This window comes from Bos grunniens, chromosome 22, assembly GCF_055505025.1.
Source record: "Bos grunniens cultivar Pamir isolate PY7600 chromosome 22, Bosgru_T2T1.0, whole genome shotgun sequence".
NCBI lineage: Eukaryota > Metazoa > Chordata > Mammalia > Artiodactyla > Bovidae > Bos > Bos grunniens.
The window spans coordinates 43,328,375-43,349,710 of NC_141186.1; the positions used below are offsets into that span (position 1 = coordinate 43,328,375).

At 41.3% G+C, this 21,336-nt stretch overlaps 1 protein-coding gene and 1 non-coding gene across 21 annotated transcripts in view; one reads left to right on the forward strand and one right to left on the reverse strand.

Annotated features, from left to right (window-relative positions):
* The window catches only part of PXK (PX domain containing serine/threonine kinase like), an 88,574-nt gene that overhangs the window by 29,165 nt on the left and 38,073 nt on the right, over nucleotides 1-21,336 (reverse strand). For all 20 annotated transcript variants that reach the window (XM_086367191.1, XM_086367186.1, XM_086367199.1 and 17 more), the window contains exons 4-8: nucleotides 16,070-16,256; nucleotides 4,969-5,046; nucleotides 4,391-4,464; nucleotides 3,629-3,703; nucleotides 658-762 (exon numbers count right to left, since the gene is read on the reverse strand). In XM_086367191.1, the coding sequence (XP_086223317.1) occupies nucleotides 658-762; nucleotides 3,629-3,703; nucleotides 4,391-4,464; nucleotides 4,969-5,046; nucleotides 16,070-16,256 (519 nt within the window). The remainder of the gene's footprint in view (nucleotides 1-657; nucleotides 763-3,628; nucleotides 3,704-4,390; nucleotides 4,465-4,968; nucleotides 5,047-16,069; nucleotides 16,257-21,336) is intronic.
* Nucleotides 17,762-17,895, forward strand: LOC147348335 (small nucleolar RNA SNORA69). The gene has a single exon (XR_015152016.1). It is a non-coding gene; the product is annotated as a small nucleolar RNA SNORA69 (small nucleolar RNA).

The window sequence follows — 21,336 nt, forward strand, 5'->3', positions numbered from 1 at the left end:
TTCCCAGGTGGAACTAGTGGTAAAGAACCCGCCTGCCATTGCAGGAGACATAAGAAACATGGGTTTGATCCCTGGGTTGGAAAGATCCCCTGGAGGAAGGCATGGCAACCCACTCCAGTATTCCTGCCTAGAGAATCTCATGAACAAAAGAGCCTGGTGGGCTACAGTCCACAAGGTAGCACAGAAACAGACACAACTGAAGTGACTTAGCAAGCGTGCAGTGTTAATGATATTTATTATGTTGTGTTTTACACCTCTAGTATTTACCCATCTTACTCTTTTAACTGTCTTCATCTAATTTCCCTTAAATATCCTCTCCTACCTCTATTAACCACAAATCTGATCTCTTTTTCTACGAGTTTGTAAAGCTTCTCAGTATTCCTTTAAAAAAAAATTTAAACTTTAAAACTGACCTAAGAGCAGCCTACAATCTAATGAATATAATCGTGAAATGCTCAACCTTTCCTCGTGTGCGTAAAGGAATGCTCTTTAGCCAAACTGGGTAGTTTCTATTGCTAAAATAAATTCAAATTCCAAATAAAATTAAAATTAAATCCTCAGGGCCTAGCTTCTAGAAGCTTAGGGTTCAAGTATCAATCACAGGCTCTTAAGGGATTTGAGAACTTCTTGATGACCAGGAACTTGCACCAGCAGTACCTTGTAGATCAGGTCCTTCAAGGTTCCTTTCTCATTAAACATTCTAATTAGCAATGCTGAGGATTCGTTAGCTGTGGCAAAGGTAACACGATAGATGTAAGGGTGCTGCGAAAACAAAAAAAAAAGGAAATTCACATTTAATCTGCATCAGCATCTAGGTTCCTTTTAGATCCAGGATCTGGTTATACAGAATCAATTGCCAGCTTGGTAGTTTAATTGCACGTAAACGCAGAATGTTCCCTGAACACATGATACTTTCAAGTTATCAGATGATCAATTACTAAATCATTTTTTAGATGAGAGAAGTAAGGTAAACTACAGTGATTAAGCAAAGTGGCTAGAAGTTAAGCTCTCCAAGGGAAGGTATCTGCTTTAACGTGGTCTCACAGTTCAGGTGACAGGAAAGGTGGTTTTAATATTCTCCCTCTGTAAATTGGTAAAAAAAATAAATAAATAAAAAGAAAAACAGCCAAATTCTAGAGCAGCCAAGTGGGAACCAGGACACATGTGTCTCCCCTCACAGTGCTGCCTAACACTCCACACTGCTGTCTGGGGATAAGCCAGGGAGCACGACAGCCAGAAAACAAGCAATGGCAGCATCTTTCAGCACCGTGGCCTTTTCCAGGGCAGTGAGCATGCGTCTTCCTGTCCCCCCTGGAGTGTGCAGTCTGAGTGACACTGCCCTCCTGAGAGGCGGACATGGGTGTCAACAAAGCAGGGTGGGGAGTAAGGCAAATTATTTAATGATTAAAAGAAAAGTCCTCATGTGACCTGGAATTGTGGATACATGGACCAACTGACTTCAAGTATTACAATGGCCTTGAGCTCAAAGGAGTACCAGGAAGATTTAAACCCTTGGGAGCTGGATTGTGTGAGGATTGGATGGGAATGGGATGGAAGGGGGTGCCCAGGGAAATACAGAAAATTGATCATGAAGTTCCTCCTGATCATCACAACAAAGCAATTGTTGTGGATATTTTCATGGCTTTACTGAAATACAATTCACATCCCAATATAATTCACCTGTTTAAAGTATACAACTCAATGGTTTTCAATATATTCAGAGCTGTGTGACTATCACACAGTCTAATTTTAGAACATTTTCATCAACGCAAAATGAAACCCAATGAATAAAATAAAAATCCTTGGAATTCATACTGATATAAATAAAGAAAAGAGAACATGAAGCTCTTCCTTATAGTAGAATGACAACCAGTAAATATAAGAGAAATGATGGAGTCAGAAAATCTAAAAAAAAAAATAAAAGAAAATCTCTATGAATGCTACAGCTAGTGGGTTTGATAAAGACGGAGAAGGCAATGGCACCCCACTCCAGCACTCTTGCCTGGAAAATCCCATGGACGGAAGAGCCTGGTGGGCTGCAGTCCATGGGGTCGCTAGGAGTAGGACACAACTGAGCAACTTCTTTCACTTTTCACTTTCATGCATTGGAGAAGGAAATGGCAACCCACTCCAGTGTTCTTGCCTGGAGAATCCCAGGGATGGGGGAGCCTGGTGGGCTGCCGTCTATGGGGTCGCACAGAGTTGGACACGACTGAAGCGACTTAGCAGCAGCAGCAGCAGCATGCTACTTATATAGTCTCAAAAAAAAAAAAAAAACTCCCTACAATTGCTTATTAATTAGTTCTAGTTATCTTATAAAAATAACTAAGGATGGGTACAAATGTTCAGCTAAAATTGTTCACCATGGCGTTTTTTAAAAAAATAAGAGCAAAAAACTAGAAGTGATCCACATGTCTAGTGGATTAGCTGAGTGAATGAGGTATGGCCAATGATAATTTTATGCAGTCAGTAATAATGATGTATTATACTGAATTTATTAACAACAAAAGATGTTCATGGGTATACCACTAACAACAACAAAAATCAAGCTTTAGAACAGTATCTATTTTTTCAAAAATAATCATGTAAGAGAGTTCCTTGGTGGGCCTAGTCATTAGGATTCTGGGCTTTCATTACTGTGGCCTTGATTCAATTCCTGTTTGGGGAACTAAGAGCCCACAAGACACAAGGCACAGCCAAAAATAAAATAAAATTCTAGAGAAGTAACAATTGAACATGACACTTTGGCCCATACTTCAGGTTACTTGGAATTATGGGCAAATTTTATTTTATTTTTCCCTATCTGTGCTTTCTGACTTTCTGCTATTAATATGCACCACTAGCCTTGCATTATCTTCTTTTTTAAAAAAGCATATCCAAGAAAAGAAATTTAGGATTGAGTGCTCACAGCCTGTGTGACACAACCTATCACACTCAAAGACCACAGTATTTTTCTCTGCCAGGTATCACACCTCATGAAACACATGGTCTTGCTAGCTTGACAAGACATTCTCTTCAAAAACACTAACTCAATTTTCTCTGGCCAGGTTAGTCTTTTCCTTAAGAATATCTGCATATCTTTTGAAAGACATTCATGAGGTTCTTACCACTGAAAGCCTTGGATTAGAATCCCTTTTCCAGTTAATCCAAATCTGCATCAGTTCTGCTTTCTCAGGCTGGAAACAGATCTCTCAACTCACTGATAATAAACATCCTCACCAGGAACAAGAGGCTCAGAGAAGTGGGTGCTTTCCTACTCTGATATTTGCTTAAAACACAAAAATACTATTTTGGGATTCCCTGACAATCCAGTGGTTAAGACTCTGTGTTTCTACTGCAAGGGGTGCGAATTAGATCCCTGGTAGGGATCCTGCATACCACTTGGTGTGGCCAAATGAATAAAAAAATTAAATAAATTACCACATTTTGTGGGTGGTCTGGAAGTCATGAATGTCATTTAAATGGCCAATGGTCTGTGGGAGTAGCCCTGAGCACTTCCAGTCTGAAGAGAAATCCACTCTACCTCTCCATTCTCAAGCCTGTAGAGTGTTTCCAGCTCCACCCACCCACAATAAAACATTGTGAATCTGTCATCGGCATCAAGAATAACAGAAGGACTTGTACTCACCAAACAGGAAGGCAGAAGTTTGATTAGACACTGAAAATCTTTATCTGACAGATACTTGTCTGGACCAAGGTCAGCCTGCAAACACGGGAGGAAATATCAGGGTGCTGTTTTGGTCATCAAAAGAAAAATTCCTTACAAGCCTTTCCTTAAAAAAAAAAAATCTGTCCAAATACATGACTATAAACCGAAGATGAAAACCACAGTAATCCGTGTTGCCTCATGGCCTTTCTGGAGTACATAAACATACAAATACTAGCACCTAACTGTAATGTTACCTAATTTTATTAACCAAGTGTATCACTAGAGCTCTCAAAGTGATAGATAAAACAAAAATAATGCTCAAGCATTAAAAAAAAAAAACCGCCAAAGTGTCAGTCCTAAAGAGGTTCAAAAAAACTATTTTAAGCTGTTCGTATTTCTTTCCAAACGTTTACTAGCTGATGAAATGTAGTCACACTGGTATTACCAAATGCATAAACAAAGTGACTGAAAATGACTCTTCGATGTATGACTAAGGGGCCACTCCAGTGTTCTTGCCTGGAGAATCCCAGGGACGGAGGAGCCTGGTAGGCTGCCCGTCTATGGGGTTGCACAGAGTTGGACACGACTGAAGCGACTTAGCAGCAGCAGCAGCAGCAAGGGGCCCTTTACATCTCTCGGCAGCACAGTACAATTTTGTCTTGTCAGTTCTCTTGCTTTTTCATAAACCCACCTGAAGTCCCTGAAATTAGTCTAAAGCAAAACAAAACAAAATTAGCTTACCCAGCTTAACACTAGCCGTTCCTTTGGCTGGTTTTTAATCTTCATCAAGAAATATTTCTTCCTTATCCTCCAACCTGTCATAAAAGGAGATGTGTTTATAGCTACATGATCTAACACCAACTGATTCTGTTTTACTGACCAAATAATTAATAAAAGTTAAGTTCAGAAATATGATTCATAGATATATAGGAACCTGTAAGCAACCATTTGGCAATACTGAAATAGTAAAAGCTGCACTAAAATAAATAAAAAAATAAAAGAAATTACTCATGGAAAAAGGAAAACAGCACTTCAGTTTAGATTTAATGGAAAAGATAAGAGGAATGAATGATGGTTCTGAAACTTAGTTACCACCATCCAAATCCCCAGATGCGTCTGTAACCAAGATTCATTCACCAATAAAAGTTAAGGACTGAATCCTCAAATAGTATGGAAACACAAAAAAAAGACATCACCTGCATTCCTTATACATTTTACCTGCATAAAAGCTTTTCTGGGATACTTATAAGAAAGCATGACAAAGAACCCAGTTCTGTCTGTGATCCTTTTTTAACACAATGGGCACACCAGTTTCTCACCTATGTCTTTCAATGGTTCTACCACCTCCCACTTTGGCTCTGATCGGAAGAACATGGAAACATGTTGTAAGGCAATCTCTGCAAAGATATTTTGGAAACGTATTTATTAGACAAACATATCAGGAAAGTGCCATACGCTTAAGATGTTATTCTTGCAAGTGAAATTCTTATGGTCTATGACCTTCTTTAAAAATTTAATTATAAAAAAATGAACACAGAGTAAATAAAACATGGGACTCTAGATTGGATCCTGGAACAGAATAACAACATTAATGAAACATCTAATCAAATCTGAATAAAACTATAATTAATAGTAATGTGTGAATGCTAATTTCTTAGTTTTTATATAAATGTATCATGCTTATATAAAATGTTAACATTAGGGGAAATTGGGTGAGGGCATATACGGAAATTCTATACTATCACTGCTGTTATTTTTTCTGTAAATCTAAAATTATTCTAAAATCAAAAGTTTATTAAAGAAAGTAATTAGTAACAGAATAATTAAACTGGAAGATCTAAAATATGCAAACTAGTTGTCTTAAGCCAAGAATTCAATATATGTACCAGACAACAACTGGAGCACAAAACTCAAAATGTGTCCTAAGGTCACCCTGGAATAGCATTAAACATTGTTTCAAGTGGTATTTATCCCATCTTCATTCTTCATGAAATTATAGCTTTCACCAACAAAGAAGCGATTAGCCTTAAATATATATATTGGGAATAAAAGCCAGTGTTTTAGAAAAACACCGATGCACAGCAACAACATGGCTCTGCTGTGGGAAACCACTGGACATCTGCTTACTGGAAAAAAAAATCCGTCCTTCTCTTTGTGTTTATCATGAGAACGTTTCCCCCTTCTACGAAGACAATGAAAAGAGGAAGTTCTTTAAAGTTCACAGTATAAAAAATCATCAGAATAACTGTGCTTTTACATTTCCTGCGCAAAGCAACATCTGTAATTTGCTGTTTTCCCCCTCAGTGTAGTGAGTGAATGAAAGCCACACTGGATCCCTGAAAGCAAACAGCAATCCTGCACATCCACTGTGGAACTGCACTGCTGCCAAAGCATCAGTTACATCCCAGGCACCAGGGATTCCGCAGAAACGCTTTCCATGTGTTGAAATGACCTAGTCTGGAACTACTATGCCTAGAGCTTGGCAGACAATATTATTTTGATATATTTTAGAGTACATTATCAATTAAGAGATTTGGGGAAGAAAACAATCTTATTGACTCAATATGTAAAGTGTCAGTGCTGTCTGCACCTAAATTTTGAACATGAGATGACAGACACAGAACAGACTTCATTTACATTTGCTTTAACTACTCCATTGTGACAACCACTTGGAGAGGTCGGGTGTGGCGGCAGCAGATGAATTTTCATAACCAACACTGGAAGCTCTGAACTTTTTCTGTAAGTAATGCTGATATAAAAGGCTTTCAGAATTTCCAAAATAACCTGAATGTAAGCTACTTCAAAAGATATTCTTTTACGTGAAAATCACAACATTGAGAAGGATTATGAAAAATAATCTTCTAAATGCGATACACTGTCATTCTCAGAGACTTTAAAGGACAGTTGCTTCAGAACTAACAGTGACTCATAATCCCCTACAATCTCATTATTCCACCACGTTTACTGTCTGCTACTGCGCATTGTTCATTGTTTTTGGAGTGGGGGAAGTAGCTGTGAGCAAATGGAACATGTTTAGATCTGCTACTGACAAATTAAGGATTAGAAAATAGCTTTTTTTTTTCCTTCTTTTTTATCTTTGGGATCAGGAAATTATAGACAGGATATTTTCTCTCCTCTGAAGTATGATTTATTCTCAAGTAAGCCACACGACCACCATGCTCCCAATATTAATCCCTTCCCTCCCCAGATTCAGGTAACACATTTCAATCCTAAACGTCTTCTGCTTAGAAGTCTTTGTTGGCGCCCCATGTCCTTACCAATTAGGACCAAGCTTCTAAACCTCACACCTTCTGTCTTTAGCCCCCCTACCCCCACCGACCAATAATGTGTGAGCCTCACACTCCTGTCACTGAGAGTGTACCTACCATGGCCCCTGAAGACTGGCCTACCCTAATCCTCAGCATTCTCTATTCCTGCCCATCCAACCTTTGAGGCTCAACCCAAACTTGCTGCTCCCCTAGCCAGGGCTTCCTCCTTCCCTCCTCTGTACTCTCCAGTGCTCCACATGGCCCTCTCCTATGGCATTCTGTCCTACTAGTCTTCCACGAGACTGTGATCGTTGGCTTTAGAAGGAAATATCTTAGACATGGCAGAGCCCACAGCCATACAGAAATATTTACTTCTTTCTCTCCTGGAGTACTGGCCCTTGCCTCTTGGCCTAGCTAATTTCTACTCACCTCAGGGCTCCATGCAGGTGTCAACTCATCTGGGAAGCCTTCCTCCACCTTCAGAGCTGGGTCATCCCCACCTGGACCCCCACCCTCGAGGTGCTATCACGTCTTTAAGCTAGCACAGCCTTTACCTGTCAATCTCCCTACAGAAGTGCCCTGGGGCAGGAGTTGGGTTAGGAGACTATGCCCTGTTTGGTGCTGCAGTCACAGTACCTGTCACACAGCAGGTGCTCAATAAATATCTGATGAAGTAAGAACTAACCAAGGGTTCAATGGGCTTCCTAAGTAGCTTAGTAGTAAACAATCTGCCTGTCAACCAGGAGACGTGGGTTTGATCCTGGGTTGAGAAGATTCCCCTGGGAAAGGAAATGGCAACCCACTCTAGTATTCTTGCCTGGGAAATCCCATAGACAGAGGAGCCTGGAGGGCTACAGTCCATGGGGTCGCAAAGAGTCAGACATGACTAAGCGACTACACCACAGTAGCAAGGGTTGAATTCATGCGCATGGGTGTGCACACTCACTCATGAGCACAGGAAATCCATGAAAAGGAAGGCGTCTGCCCTCCATTTCATTAGCACTGACTGACCCAGGGGAAAACTGCACGCTCTCTGCTGCTGCTGCTAAGTCACTTCAGTCGTGTCCGACTGTGCGACCCCATGGATGGCAGCCCACCAGGCTCCCCCGTCCCTGGGATTCTCCAGGCAAGAACACTGGAGTGGGTTGCCATTTCCTTCTCCAACGCATGAAAGTGAAAAGTGAAAGTGAAGTCGCTCAGTCATGTCTGACTCTTAGCGACCCCAAGGACTGCAGCCTACCAGACTCCTCCATCCATGGGATTTTCCAGGCAAGAGTACTGAAGTGGGGTGCCATTGCTCATGCCCTCTAGACGCTGACAAACAAGCCCCAGACAGGAAACGCAGAGTGACGCCTTCAAGTCTACCTTATGCTCCCCACAGACCTCAGGCTTCTCAGCTCAGAAAGTACCAGCTGCCCCCACTGTGTGCAGCCTTTGACCCCCTGGATCTCAGCCCCGTGAAGTGACTGCAGGCAATACAGACCAGCTGGTATGCTACAGCAAACTGCAGCCTTTCTGAAGCACCTTGCTCTTGTTCTGAATATAATCTCACCTTCCCTCCCACCCTTCCCTCCTGCCCAAACCCTCCCTCTCTCTTCCACTCCATCCTGGAGCCCACTACTATCTGACCTGTTCACAGGACTCTTGGGATTTTAGAGCTAGAAGAGAGCTTTGGATGCTATGTGGTCCACTCTCCCCACCTCCATCTCTTATGTTATCAGTCAGGACCCCGAGGCCTACAGAGTGGAGATGCTGCTGCTAATAAGAAAGCTGGGGCCAGGATGCAGGCCTCTTGATTTCTGGTCCAAGTGACTTCTGCATGGACATTAAAAAGCTTATTTACAGAGTGGTTTAAGGTGGGAAGATGGTTACAGTGCAGTGATGGCTATACTTTGCTAACAAGATGAATAAAGCGATGTGTGTGTATGTGTTTCTCAACATAAACCCTGCTTGACTGGCCAAGAGACAACTGATTTCCCTATACAATAGCTGGCCCTCAATTAGACTTTTTAATTCAAATGAACAACCCCAAACCAACCCTCAACAAAGCACCAAGGACCCATATTTCCTTTCAGTGAATTTGGTAGTAAAAAGAGATTAGAATACCAGATCATCTTATCTGCCTCCTCAGAAACCTGTACGCAGGTCAAGAAGCAACAGTCAGAACCAGACCTGGAACAACAGACTGGTTCAAAATTGGGAAAGGAGTACATCAAGGCTGTAGATTGTCACTGTTTATTAAACTTCTATGCAGAGTACATCATGCGAAATGCCAGGCTGGATGAATCACAAGGTGGAATCAAGATTGCTGGGAGAAGTATCAACCTCAGATATACCAACTGCAGATGATACCACCCTAACGGCAGAAAGTGAAGAGGAGCTGAAAAGCCTCTTGATAATGGTGAAAGACGAGAATGAAAAAGCTGGCTGAAAACTCAACATTCAAAAAATGAAGATCATGACATCCAGACCCATCACTTCATGACAAATACATGGGGAAAACATGGCAACAGTGACAGATTTTATTTTCTTGGGCTCCAAAATCACTGCAGATGGTGACTGCAGCCATGAAGTTAAAAGATGATTGCGCCTTGGAAGGAAAGCTATGACCAACCCAAAGAGCATATTAAAAAGCAAAGATACCACTTTGCCCACAAAGGTTCATACAGTCAAAGCCATGGTTTTTCCAGCAGTCACATACAGATGTGAGAGTTGGACCATAAAGAAGGCTGAGAGCCAAAGAACTGATGCTTTCAAAACGTAGTGCTGGAGAAGACTCTTGAGAGTGCCTTGGACAGCAAGGAGATCAATCCAGTCAATCCTAAATTAAATCAATCCTGAATATCCATTAGAAGGACTGATGCTGAAGCTTGAGCTCCAATACTTTGGCCACCTGATGAGAAGAGTTGACTCACTGGAAAAGACCCTGATGCTGGGAAAGACTGAGGGCAGGAGGAGAAGGGGATGACAGAGGATGAGATGGTTGGATGGCATCATGGATTCAATAGACATGAGTCTGAGCAAACTCCAGGAGATAATGAAGGACAGGGAAGCCTGGCATACTGCAGTTCATGGGATCACAAAGAGTCGGACACAACTGAACGACTGAACAACAACAAAAACAGAAGGAAAGGAAGAAAAGGACCAGCAATCCCAGGCTGGGGTCCCAGAGAGGAGAGCAGGGAGCTGCTGATGTCCTGAGAGCTGCTGGTGAGAGGTTGTTGTTGAATCACGCGAATACACCGGGATTCTTGGCCCCCGGAGGAGAAGAATTCAATCCGGGGCCAGAGACGAGGCTTGATCGCTCAGAGCTTTTGTGTAATAAAGTTTTATTAAAGTATAAAGGAGATAGAGAAAGCTTCTGACATAGGCATCAGAAGGGGGCAGAAAGAGTACCCGCTTGCTAGTGTTAACAATGAAGTTATATACTCTCCAATGAATCCAAAGAATATCTGGAGGTTGTAAAGACCTCATCAGACCTACTCCCATAATTTACATTTTAAGATGACAGAATTAGCCAGAAGGTTTAATCCAAAGACTGTCCTTAGGCAGGATACATTATTGTTATATAATCCTAAGGAATGTGGAGAAAGAAAAAACGTTTGTCCTTTCTTCCTCCTTAAGAATTCCAGAGCCCTCTCTCCTTGGGGACCCCTAGACTCCCTATCAACCTGCCTAGGAACTGACTCTCTCACTGGTCACCCACCCCCTGGGGAATGGGTGGCGTCAACGAGTCTCCTCTGATGAAACACCCACAGGCTCAGTCAGAGCAACAGGCAGGAAACGTGGCCTCGGTGGTTTCAGCCACACCTGAACACAGAACTCAGATCCTGCTGAAGGGAAGCTGGACAGTGACCACAGAAACTAAGGAGAGGTGCAGACAATATCCACATTACAGGGGAAATGCCGGGAGCTGGAGGTGCAGAGGGTGCCCTTGGGGGCCATGGGCCACACTGTAAGTTTTGGGAAACCTAGACAAGACTGCCCTGCTCTTTGGGGAACAGCTCAGTTAAGCTGATGTGGAGGAGATGGCCTGGGTTTCCCTTTCCTGAGACACTTGGTGAGTCAGCACAGAGAAAAGACAAAGTTCTAAATTTCATGCAAAGGGGGAAATTAATCAGCACTTCTCTGAAAACAGCACCCAACCCTTATTGTTTCATCAGGACTGTGCCCTCTAAATAGTGGCAGCTACTTAAGTGTTTGGGTTCTGGCAGGAGTCTCTGACAGTTTTCTCACACTCCCATGCTCATCTCCTTTGGATTCCTGATTGTCTGGCATCCTGGGAGAGAGGGGAAAGATCAGGACAAGAGCAGCATGTAGAGAGGCACATGAGGAGGAGATATAGGGATCAGACAATGTTCCAGGGGCTGAGCAGCATTTTAATTGGGAAACATTCAGACACTAGACACTTGTACAATCATACAAATGTGCAACCCTAGGTAAGGCCCTTCTTGGGAGACTGCTCATGTATAAAATGAGAGGGTTCTCCTGGAACTCAATGAGTTTGGCACAGTTGCAGGATACAAAATTAATATGCAGAAACTGGTTACATTTCTGTATACTAATAAGAAACTATGAGAAAGAAATGAAAGTAAGAAAACAATTCCATTTACAATCATATCAAGAAGAATAAATCCAACTAAACAGGTAAAAGATCTGTACTCTAAAAACTCCAAGACACTAATGAAAGAAATTGAAGAAGACACAAACAGATGGAAATATATACTGTGTTCATGGACTGGAAGAATTAATATGGCTAAAATGACTGTACAGCCCAAGGCAATCTACAGATTCAGTGCAATCCCTATCACTAGCTTTTTTCACAGAGCTAGAACAAATAATTCTAAATTTTTATGGAAACAGAAAAGATCTTGAATAGTCAAAACAATCTTGAAAAAGAAAAGCTGGAAGTATCATGCTTCTGATTTCAAAGCACACTACAAAGGTACAATAATCGAAACAGCATGGTACTAGGACGTGCACAAGCACACACACAGAGCGTGAAGAAACGGAATAGAGCTCCCGGAAATGAGCCCACACTTCTATCAGCAATTAATCTATCAATACGACAAAGGAGGCAAGAATATACAATGGAGAAAAGACAACCTCTTCAATAAATTCCAGAAAATTAGACAGCTAAACGCAATAGAACCAAACTGGACTACTCTCTCACATCATATACAAAAATAAACTAAAAATGGATTAAAGACATAAATGGAAGACCTAAAACCATAAAATTCCTAGAAGAAAACACAGGTGGCAAACTCTTTGACATTGGTCTTACCAATGTTTTTTTGGATATGTCCCCTTGGGAAACACAAGAAGCAAAAACCAACCAATGGAACCTAATCAAACTTAAAAGCTTTTGCACAGCAAAGAAAACCATCAACAAAACGAAAAGACCACCTACTGAATCGGAGAACAGATTTGCAAACATTGTATCTGACAAGTGGTTAATATCCAAAATATACAAAGAACTCATACAACTAAATATCAAAAAACAAAAAACACTATTAAAAAATGGGCAGAATACTTGAATAGACATTTTTCCAAAGAAGACAGATCGCCAACAGGTACATGAAAAGATGCTCAACATCAGTACTCATCAGGGAAATGCAAATCAAAACCACAGTGAAGTATCACCTCACACCCATCAGGATGGCTATCATCAAAAAGACCACAAATAAATAACAAGTTTTGGTGAAGATGCGGAGAAAAAGAACCCCTGTGCATTACTGATGAGAAGGTGACTTGAAACAGCCACTACAGCAAACCATACGGAGAGCCCTCAAAAACTTTATAAGCAGAAATACCACACGGTTATTCAATTTCACTCCTCGGTATTTACCAGAAGGAAAGGAAAACACTACCTAGAAAAAAACATACGCACCACCGTGTTCACTGTGGCATTATTTACAGAAGCTGAGATGTGGAAGCAACCTAAGTATCACAGTGGCATATTAATCAGTCACAAAAAAGAATGAAAGCTTGCCATTTGCAACAACATGGAGGGATACAGTTGATAACTATGTAATATCTTTTTATGGTGACATATGTAAGTAGACTCATCATGATGACTATTTTGACAGGTATAGAAACATCAAATCATAATGTTGTGTAACAGGAACTAGCACAGTAGTGCAGGTCAATTATTCTTCAAAAACGCACAGAAAAAGAGATCAGATTTGTGGTTACCAGTGGTAGGGCTGGAGGTAGGAGGATGGGGAATTGAATGAAGGTGGCCAAAAGGTATAAACTTCAGCTATAAGATAAATAAGTACTAGGAATGCAATACACAGCACGATAAATGTAACTAACTCTGTTGTACCTTATGCATGAAAGTTACTAAGAGAGTAAACTCTAAGAGTTCTTATCACACAGAAGCAATTTTTCTCTCCTACTTTAATCTGCATCTCTATGAGATGACGGATGGTCACTAAACTTACTGTGATCCTCATGTCACAATGTATGTAAGTCAAATCACTATGCTGTACACCTAAACATACCCAGTGCTGTATGTTAATTATATCTCAATAAAACTGGAAGGAAAACAACAAAAAACTTACATTAAAAAATAAATAAAACAAGAGGGTTAGTCTAGATGCATCTGCTCAAGGTCCCTGCTAGCTCTGATCCCCTGGCAACTCAAGGTATTTCTAGTACAAGCTCCCTGAGAACAAGGAGCACATTTTCCTCACACCTGTACCCCAACTCCCAGCCCCGCACCTAGCACATGGATGGCAGAGCAGAGAGTCAAGCGTACAGAATGGACAGCATCATCACATGTACAGTACACCGTGACGCTTGACCTCAGGAGGACACTAGCAGACACTGTCAGGAAACGACGTGGACAAACAAACCAGTGAACAGGCCTGAGCTGCAAGGGACTCGATAAAAGTCAACCCAGAGTCCATGGTGTGACAGTCCTGGAACAAGTGAGGTGAAGTAAGGTGAAATGAAAGCCAAGGGAGACCTGCTCTGCAAGAACACGAGTTGTCCTGGGAGCTCCAGGCCGGTGATGCTTTTTTTCCAATGAGCTCCAAGAAACAAGTGGGGTAAAAATGCAAGCCTTGTTCAGTTTCATAACTTACAGCAAATATGAGTTTGAAATAAACTTCCCCTTAGTGGGTTGCTTTCTATAAAGGCACTTTCTTACTCCTGCAGGTACTTTCACTAGAAGATGACAGGCATGTTCTCGTGCAAGGCTTCTCAAACTTTAATATGCATGCACACAACCTGGGGACCTTGTTAAAAACCACATCCTGATTCTAGGTTTGGGGTGGGGCATGAATGCTACATCCCTAACAAGCTCCCGATGGTGCCAGTGCGGCTGGTCAGAGGACCCATGAAGTGAGTAGCAATTTCCAACTGTGGTGTTCAAACTCAGCTGCATATTAGAATCTCTGGGGAGGGCGGGCTTACAAACTATGAACCCCATCCACAGAGATTCTGATTTGACTGGCATGAATGCAGTCTGGGCATTGGCATTTTTTTTTAAGCTCCCCAGGTGATTCCATTATGCAGAGAAGTTTCAGGCTTCCCTGGTAGACCGCAGTAGACACCGGTTCGATCCCTGATCCGGGAAGATTGCACAGGCCTAGGAGCAACAAAGTCCATGCACCGTAACTACTGAGCCTGTGCTCCAGAGCCTGGGAGCTGCAATTACTGAGTCCATGTACTACAACGACTGAGGCCCTCACGCCCTAGAGCCCGTGCCCGGAAACAAGACATGTTACCACAGTGAGAAGCCCGCACATCACAACCGAACAACGAAGACCCAGCATGGCCAACATTAATTAATTAATTAATTAAAAATAAGATAAAGAAAAGTTTCGTGCCTGATAAGTAGTCCTCTGTTTCCCTCTATCTGACACAAGAATAAAAGTGTCTCCTTCTAATTACTTCAAAAGGAGTGTTCTAAGGACCCAAAATGTAGTCTCTAAACAGTCTATTCTCTTAGCAAGGAAATCAGCTTATTAATGATACCCAGTGTTCCACTTAGACTCTCAGCATGGTTTAGCTTTAACAAATTGGCTGAATTCTAGTCACTGGTTTGGTTTTACAACAGCTTCTATTGGCCTGTTCAAGACCATGCCAGAGTGTATTAAACATTTAATCACTCATTCTGCTGACAATGGGCTTACAGAACTGCTGCTGGCCGTGTGTGTGACTGGCACCCTTTCCCACTCAGGCCTCTGGCTGCTGTTCTGTCCAGGGAAGGTTTGGAAAGGAACCACCTGCTCCCTAGGCTTTGCTCACAGCAGGTTTCAGCAAGCAACTGGGAAGACACAGAAAGGCCCCTTCTGAATCACTATTGTGTTTAAAGTAATTCCCAGAAGAGCCAGGCATAATATATATTGTAAACACAAAAACAGGCAAATATAAATCAAACTGACATTACTGTACAGATCATTGTGGACTATTTACTCTCAGTTTTGTCAGGGAAGATAATGATGACAAGACTTTGTACACAGACAAGTTCCCTTCTGTATTTTTCTAAACAGGCATTAAAAACATTTTAGAATAATTTTTGTTTTATAGAGACATGGATGGACATAGAGTGTTGTCATACCAAGTGAAGTAAGTCAGAAAGAGAAAAATAAATATCGTATGTTAACACATATAAGTGTGTCTAGAAAAATGGTACGGATGAACCTATTTCCAAGGCAGGAACAGAGATGTAGACAAAGAGAATGGATATGTGGACACAGTGGGGGAAGGAGAAGGTGGGATGAGTTGGGAGATTAGGACTGACATATATGCACTACCATAAGGAAAACAGAGAGGTAGTAGGAAACTGCAATAAAATACAGCAGGCTCAGCTCAGCGCTCCGTGGTGACTTAGAGGGTGGGTTGGGGGTGGCGGTCAGCAGCTAAGGAGGGAGGGGATATACGTATACATAAAGCTGATTCACTTTATGGTACAGCAGAAATTAACACAACATTGTAAAGCAATTATCTTCCAGTTTAAAAATATGTTCTTCTTAGATATCTACAGTAAATTACAATCAGGTAAGTATTAGCAGATGAATAATGTCCTAGAACACATCTCCCCATCTGGAAGGAGAGCTTGTCCCACATATATTATCTCCGGCAAAAAAAAGTGCCTCTTTTGTCCCAGGAATGTAGCTGATAAGATCCTTCTACTTACCAGTGTAGTTGGCAGAATAGTTGTTTGGATCTAGAAACTTCTTAACCAGCTCACAGTTAGACAAGATATGATTTGTGGTGATAACGTTGAGATAGTTCTGAAGACCTTTCTGCCTCTCAGCTATGAATTCACGATCCATGTTACCAATCAATTTTTTGGGAGGAAGAGGTAGACTTAGGCCTGCAATCTTTAATTAAAAAGAAAAAAGAAAAGTATTATACTCACGTCATCCCCAAATAAGACCGAACAGCAGAATCCCTGTGCCAACAGGTTTCGTTAGGTCTACAACATTTCAGGATACATCCTAATCAGTTGTATTGTAAAAATGTGAAAACCTGTGCATCTTAGAACTGATAAAATACTAAGTGTAGCACTTTAAGACTTAATTTTTTTAATGAAATTTACACATGAACATATTTTCCGAGAGTCAAATACTTTTGTTTATTACTGCTGGCAGTCCCATGATGCTCGCCCCCAACCACCCCAGCCGAAAGGTGACATATCCATTCCCCACTCCCCAAAGGTGGCCACATCTAACTCTTTCAGCTGATCTTTTGGAAGAAGTGACGGTTTACATTGTTATGCCTCGATTTTTCACTTTTAGGCATTATCTGCAAGTTTCTCATTATAGGAGATGAGGGTTAAGTTCTCTTTCACAACCTGATCTCATCCACACACATTCTAGACCTAATTCTTCCACCATCATGATGCTATCATTTAAATAAGTGCAGCATGCACTTACATTAGGTAAATGATACAACTGAGCCAAAGAGCATGCTTACTACTCCTTTCTGTCAACTTCTTTTTTCCTAGTTTTCTCTTCAACTCCAAACTCTCCATCTAAGCCTTTCTTCAACACACTGAGATACAAAGATGAATCAATGTCATCTTCTTGAAGAGCACTTTCCAGAACCCAGCAACCTGTTCCACGCAGGACAGGTGGTCCCTAGACCTGCGTCAAGACTGGCATCCCAGGACCTTCCTTCACCACCATGCTAGAGAAGCCTCTGTCCTTTCTCCTGCTAAACCCCATTTCCATATCCATGCCTGCCTTTATCTTAGGTAATCCCCTCACTTTTGGTGGAGATACCCTCTGTCAGCTTCCTAGAAAGGGAGAATTGTTTGAAACCTTGCACGTTAATAAAAAATGTCTTTATTTGGACAGGTCTCCTCTTTATTATGTAAATATTTCCAACTGTGCCTGCATTCTCCAGCCCAAAGAATGTTCAACCCTCTGCAGAGGGAAAAAACCCAGTTTCTCCACTGGAGAAGAGCAGGCATAAGTTGCTCAGATGGGGAGCTGTGGGGATCCAACTGTTTAAACATACTTTCAACTCCTGATTTTAGCTTGACCTCACCCCACGTTGGAGGTAGCACTTGGTGCTGTCAACCTTTTGGAGGTTCTGTGGTGAAAACTGGGACCCAGTGGGTTTATCCACCCTTACTGCCATCTCGTAATTCTGCCTTCCCATATCTGCTTAATTAGTTAGCTCTCATCCACTGGATTTTTAGTTTTTAATGTTTTTGTTATAATTTTCTCCTCTCCTATTTGTCCTTGAAGGGGTGTGTGTGTGTGTGTACATACACAAGATCAAATTTACTGTTGTTTTAGAGTGGCTTGGGGAGAAAAGAAAAAGAAATGCAGGTGTGCAATCTACTATCATTTTCCAGATCATTTAAAACTTTAAGTCTAAAGCAGGTTGCAATTACAGTGCTTTCTTTTGTGGAAGTATTGACATTATCCTGCTGAAAGAAAATCTGTGTTGATCGTTTTTTGATTTTGCCATTTATGGGGGTAAAATCATGACAGATTGACATGAACAGTTGATGGAAAAAGTAAAAAAAATAAAAATAAAAATAAAACTTTAAGTCTATTTTTTAAACGTAAAAAACAAAATATCCGATTGGTATCATAATTTAATGAGCAAAAAACTGCTTTCAAGGAGGGAGGAGGGAGGAGGGTTCGGGATGGGGAACACATGTATACCTGTGGCGGATTCATTTTGATATTTGCAAAACTAATACAATTATGTAAAGTTTAAAAATAAAATAAAATTGGAGAGAAAAAAAAAAAAAAAAACTGCTTTCAAAGAGCGGTACTAGTCTACCCTTGTGCTGAGAGTGGTCCAAGTGGCATGTGTACGGATCGAGGGAAAGGTCTAAAACAGAAAGGCATCTTGAATTCAGACAAGCACGTCATCTAAATCATCCATGTGAGCAAACCTAACTGAGCCTGCTTCACTCCATTTTTTCAAACAATGAAGATCTTGAACTTGGCAATTAGGCAAGTTTGAACCTTGAACTTGAATTAGGCCTTGAACTTGAATTAGGCAAGATGAAAAGGTTGGCTGATAATTCTGAACTGCCTGTTTCTACAACATACTTATGAAAATATGTCAGAACACACTTAGAGTGAATTTTCAACCATGGCCAAATTCACTGCCAGATAAGACACTCAATTTCAGGCTGTTTTCCTCTCTCATACAATTACGTTTTATGGAATAGCAGTTTCTTTATTAACTAAATAGAAAAGCAAAGTTATGAAGAAAGCACATCACTCCTCTGGTACACATCCAGGTCAATTGTTTTATTATTATTTTTGTTCAGGAGCACTGCGTAATATAAGGGAATCAATGCTAATGTGTTATAATTGATTTATTTCTTTTAAAAACTCTTTTAATAAGTTGCAGGATATAATCTCATTTGCGTGTCTGTGTGCACTTATGTGTAAGCCCAGGCATACAGTTACATATACACGAAAAATGTCTAAAAGCACTTGCTCTACCTGCTTTAGAGCAGCTACCTCTGGGAGTGGGTACCATCAGCCAATATCAGCACATCTGCCTGCGTTACTCACTCAAGAGCAGACTCAGCTGAAGCCCAGGTTACTCAGAATGGAAAGTCACATCTGACAAGATCAGATTTAAACCCCAAAAGGGCTATTTTTTTCACTCACAGTGGGGATGTCAGAATGAATTAGACAAGCTATCTGTTTCAAACTTTGTGGCCTTTTTTACAAGCTTAAAAAAAATTATTATTATTTTTTAAGTCAAGCATCATTTCTTTTTAGGTAAACTAGACAGCATATTAAAAAGCAGAGACATTACTCTGCCAACAAAGGTCCATCTAGTCAAAGCTATGGTTTTTCCAGTAGTCATGTATGGACGTGACTATGGACTATAAAGAAAGCTGAGTGCCAAAGAATTGATGCTTTTGAACTGTGGTGTTGGAGAAGACTCTTGAGAGTCCCTTGAACTGCAAGGAGATCCAACCAGTCCATCCTAAAGGAGATCAGTCCTGGGTGTTCATTGGAAGGATTGATGCTGAAGTTGAAGCTCCAATACTCTGGCCACCTGATGTGAAGAACTGACTCACTGGAAAAGACCCTGATGCTGGGAAAGACTGAAGGCAGGAGGAGAAGGGGACGACAGAGAATGAGATAGTTGGATGGCACACCGACTCGATGGATATGAGTTTGAGCAAGCTCCAGGAGTTGGTGATGGACAGGGAAGCCTGGCATGCTGCAGTCCATGGGGTCACAAAGAATCAGACATGACTGAGTGACTGAACTGAACTGAACTGAAATGTACTGTTCTGCCCAGATACCTCATCAGCTCTTCCAAATCAGCAGGTGAAACAAAGACTTCTTCGCCAATAGCTGTGAGTAGAGTGTCTCTGCCATGTCAGTCTGCTAGGCACATGGCAGGTGTTTTTCTGCCCTGGTTTGGGTTCTCACAAGAAATTTTTATCCAAGTGTTGAAACCTTGCAATCTGAGTGTGATTTTAAAGTCTTGCCTTTGACAGGAGGCTAGCATTCAAGAGAAGTTAACTTTCTCTTTCAGCTTCTCCCAGAATTTCTCAAATGCTTACCCATCACAGAATATAAAGTTTAGAACTCCTGTGACTTGTTAGAAAGGAGGGTGAGAGAATACTAGCACACATATGATGAAGCCCCTCAGCCACTGACTTCCTAGACACCTCCACAGGGACGGCTTCAAGCAAAGGCACCTCATCATGACATTTTTTAAAAAAACTGTTCCCTTTTTAAAGTGCCCTTTGGATTCCATTCTTGAGTTCCCTGTATAAAGGAAAGAGAACAGTAAAGCCAGCAGAGAATCCCCAGAGTTCCTCTACTCGCAACACCTGCAGAGTGACAAAGCAAAGTGGTATTGACAGGCAAAGTGGGGTCTTGAGCCCGTAACCTGACTCTTGCTAGCCTAGCCAAAACTTCTAAACTCCATGGCAAACTCTATCAGTTTCAAGAAAACTAGCTTTTTTGTCTGGAGGAAAAAATCTTCTACCTCTTAATCAGCTAATGTCTTACTTCCGTTAATGATCTGCAAATTGCCTTGAACTCCATTCCAGCAAGTATTCCAAGGAGTGCTAAGTGCTCATCAGACCCTAATTTGTCCCCATTTCCCTCCAGTGTTCAGTAGAGCCTCTCCCATGTGAAAAATGGGCAGTGAAACCAAATCACAAAACATTTGTGCTATAAGAGACCTGAAAAGTCATCTGGTTCAGCCTCTTAGCTTCATAGGGAGACAGTAAGGACAGAGAGGAAGTACCAGAGCCCAGGCAGAGGCTGGGTCCCCGTCTCAAGCCTGAGGGTCCCCTACAGTTCTCATCACTGTAGCTCCTGCTGCTGTCTTTTCCCGTGTCTCATTCTATCTCCCTGTATGGTCATTGATTTGATGGTACCTTTAAAATAAGGTAGTGGTTTCTCTTCACTGTTATCACAAGATATATTTGCTATAAAAAATTGGGAAAATACAGCTCTTCTTCTGTTTTTCCACTTATATAACTTGCCTGTGCTTATTTGTACTGAACCTGGAAAGTACAGAATGGTACAAAGGACCAGGGGAAAAAAAAAACAACAGAACCCATAATCCTGCCACCTGGAGGTCCCCATTGTTAACATTCTGGCATACTTCCTCCCAACCACTTTTCCTAAACATTTCATGTAATTATTATATTGCATGTATACTTTTACACAGTGCTTTATTTCACTTAGATATGTTTTCTATTGGGTTCAAACAACCCTGCATATGTGTATTATATTTCTCTTCCTTCAGCAGGAACTCATTTATCTGTCAGAAGGGTAATCAGAAACTGAAATTCATAGTCACAGTTTTATTTTGTGGTTTTGGAGTCTTTTGGGTCTGTTTTATGGAGGTTGTTTTGAAATTATTTTGCTGCCAAAAAGTTGTATGTACTTTCTTCTGTCTGTTTACTTGGATCCAGGAAAACCTCCCACTGAAGTGCTGTCT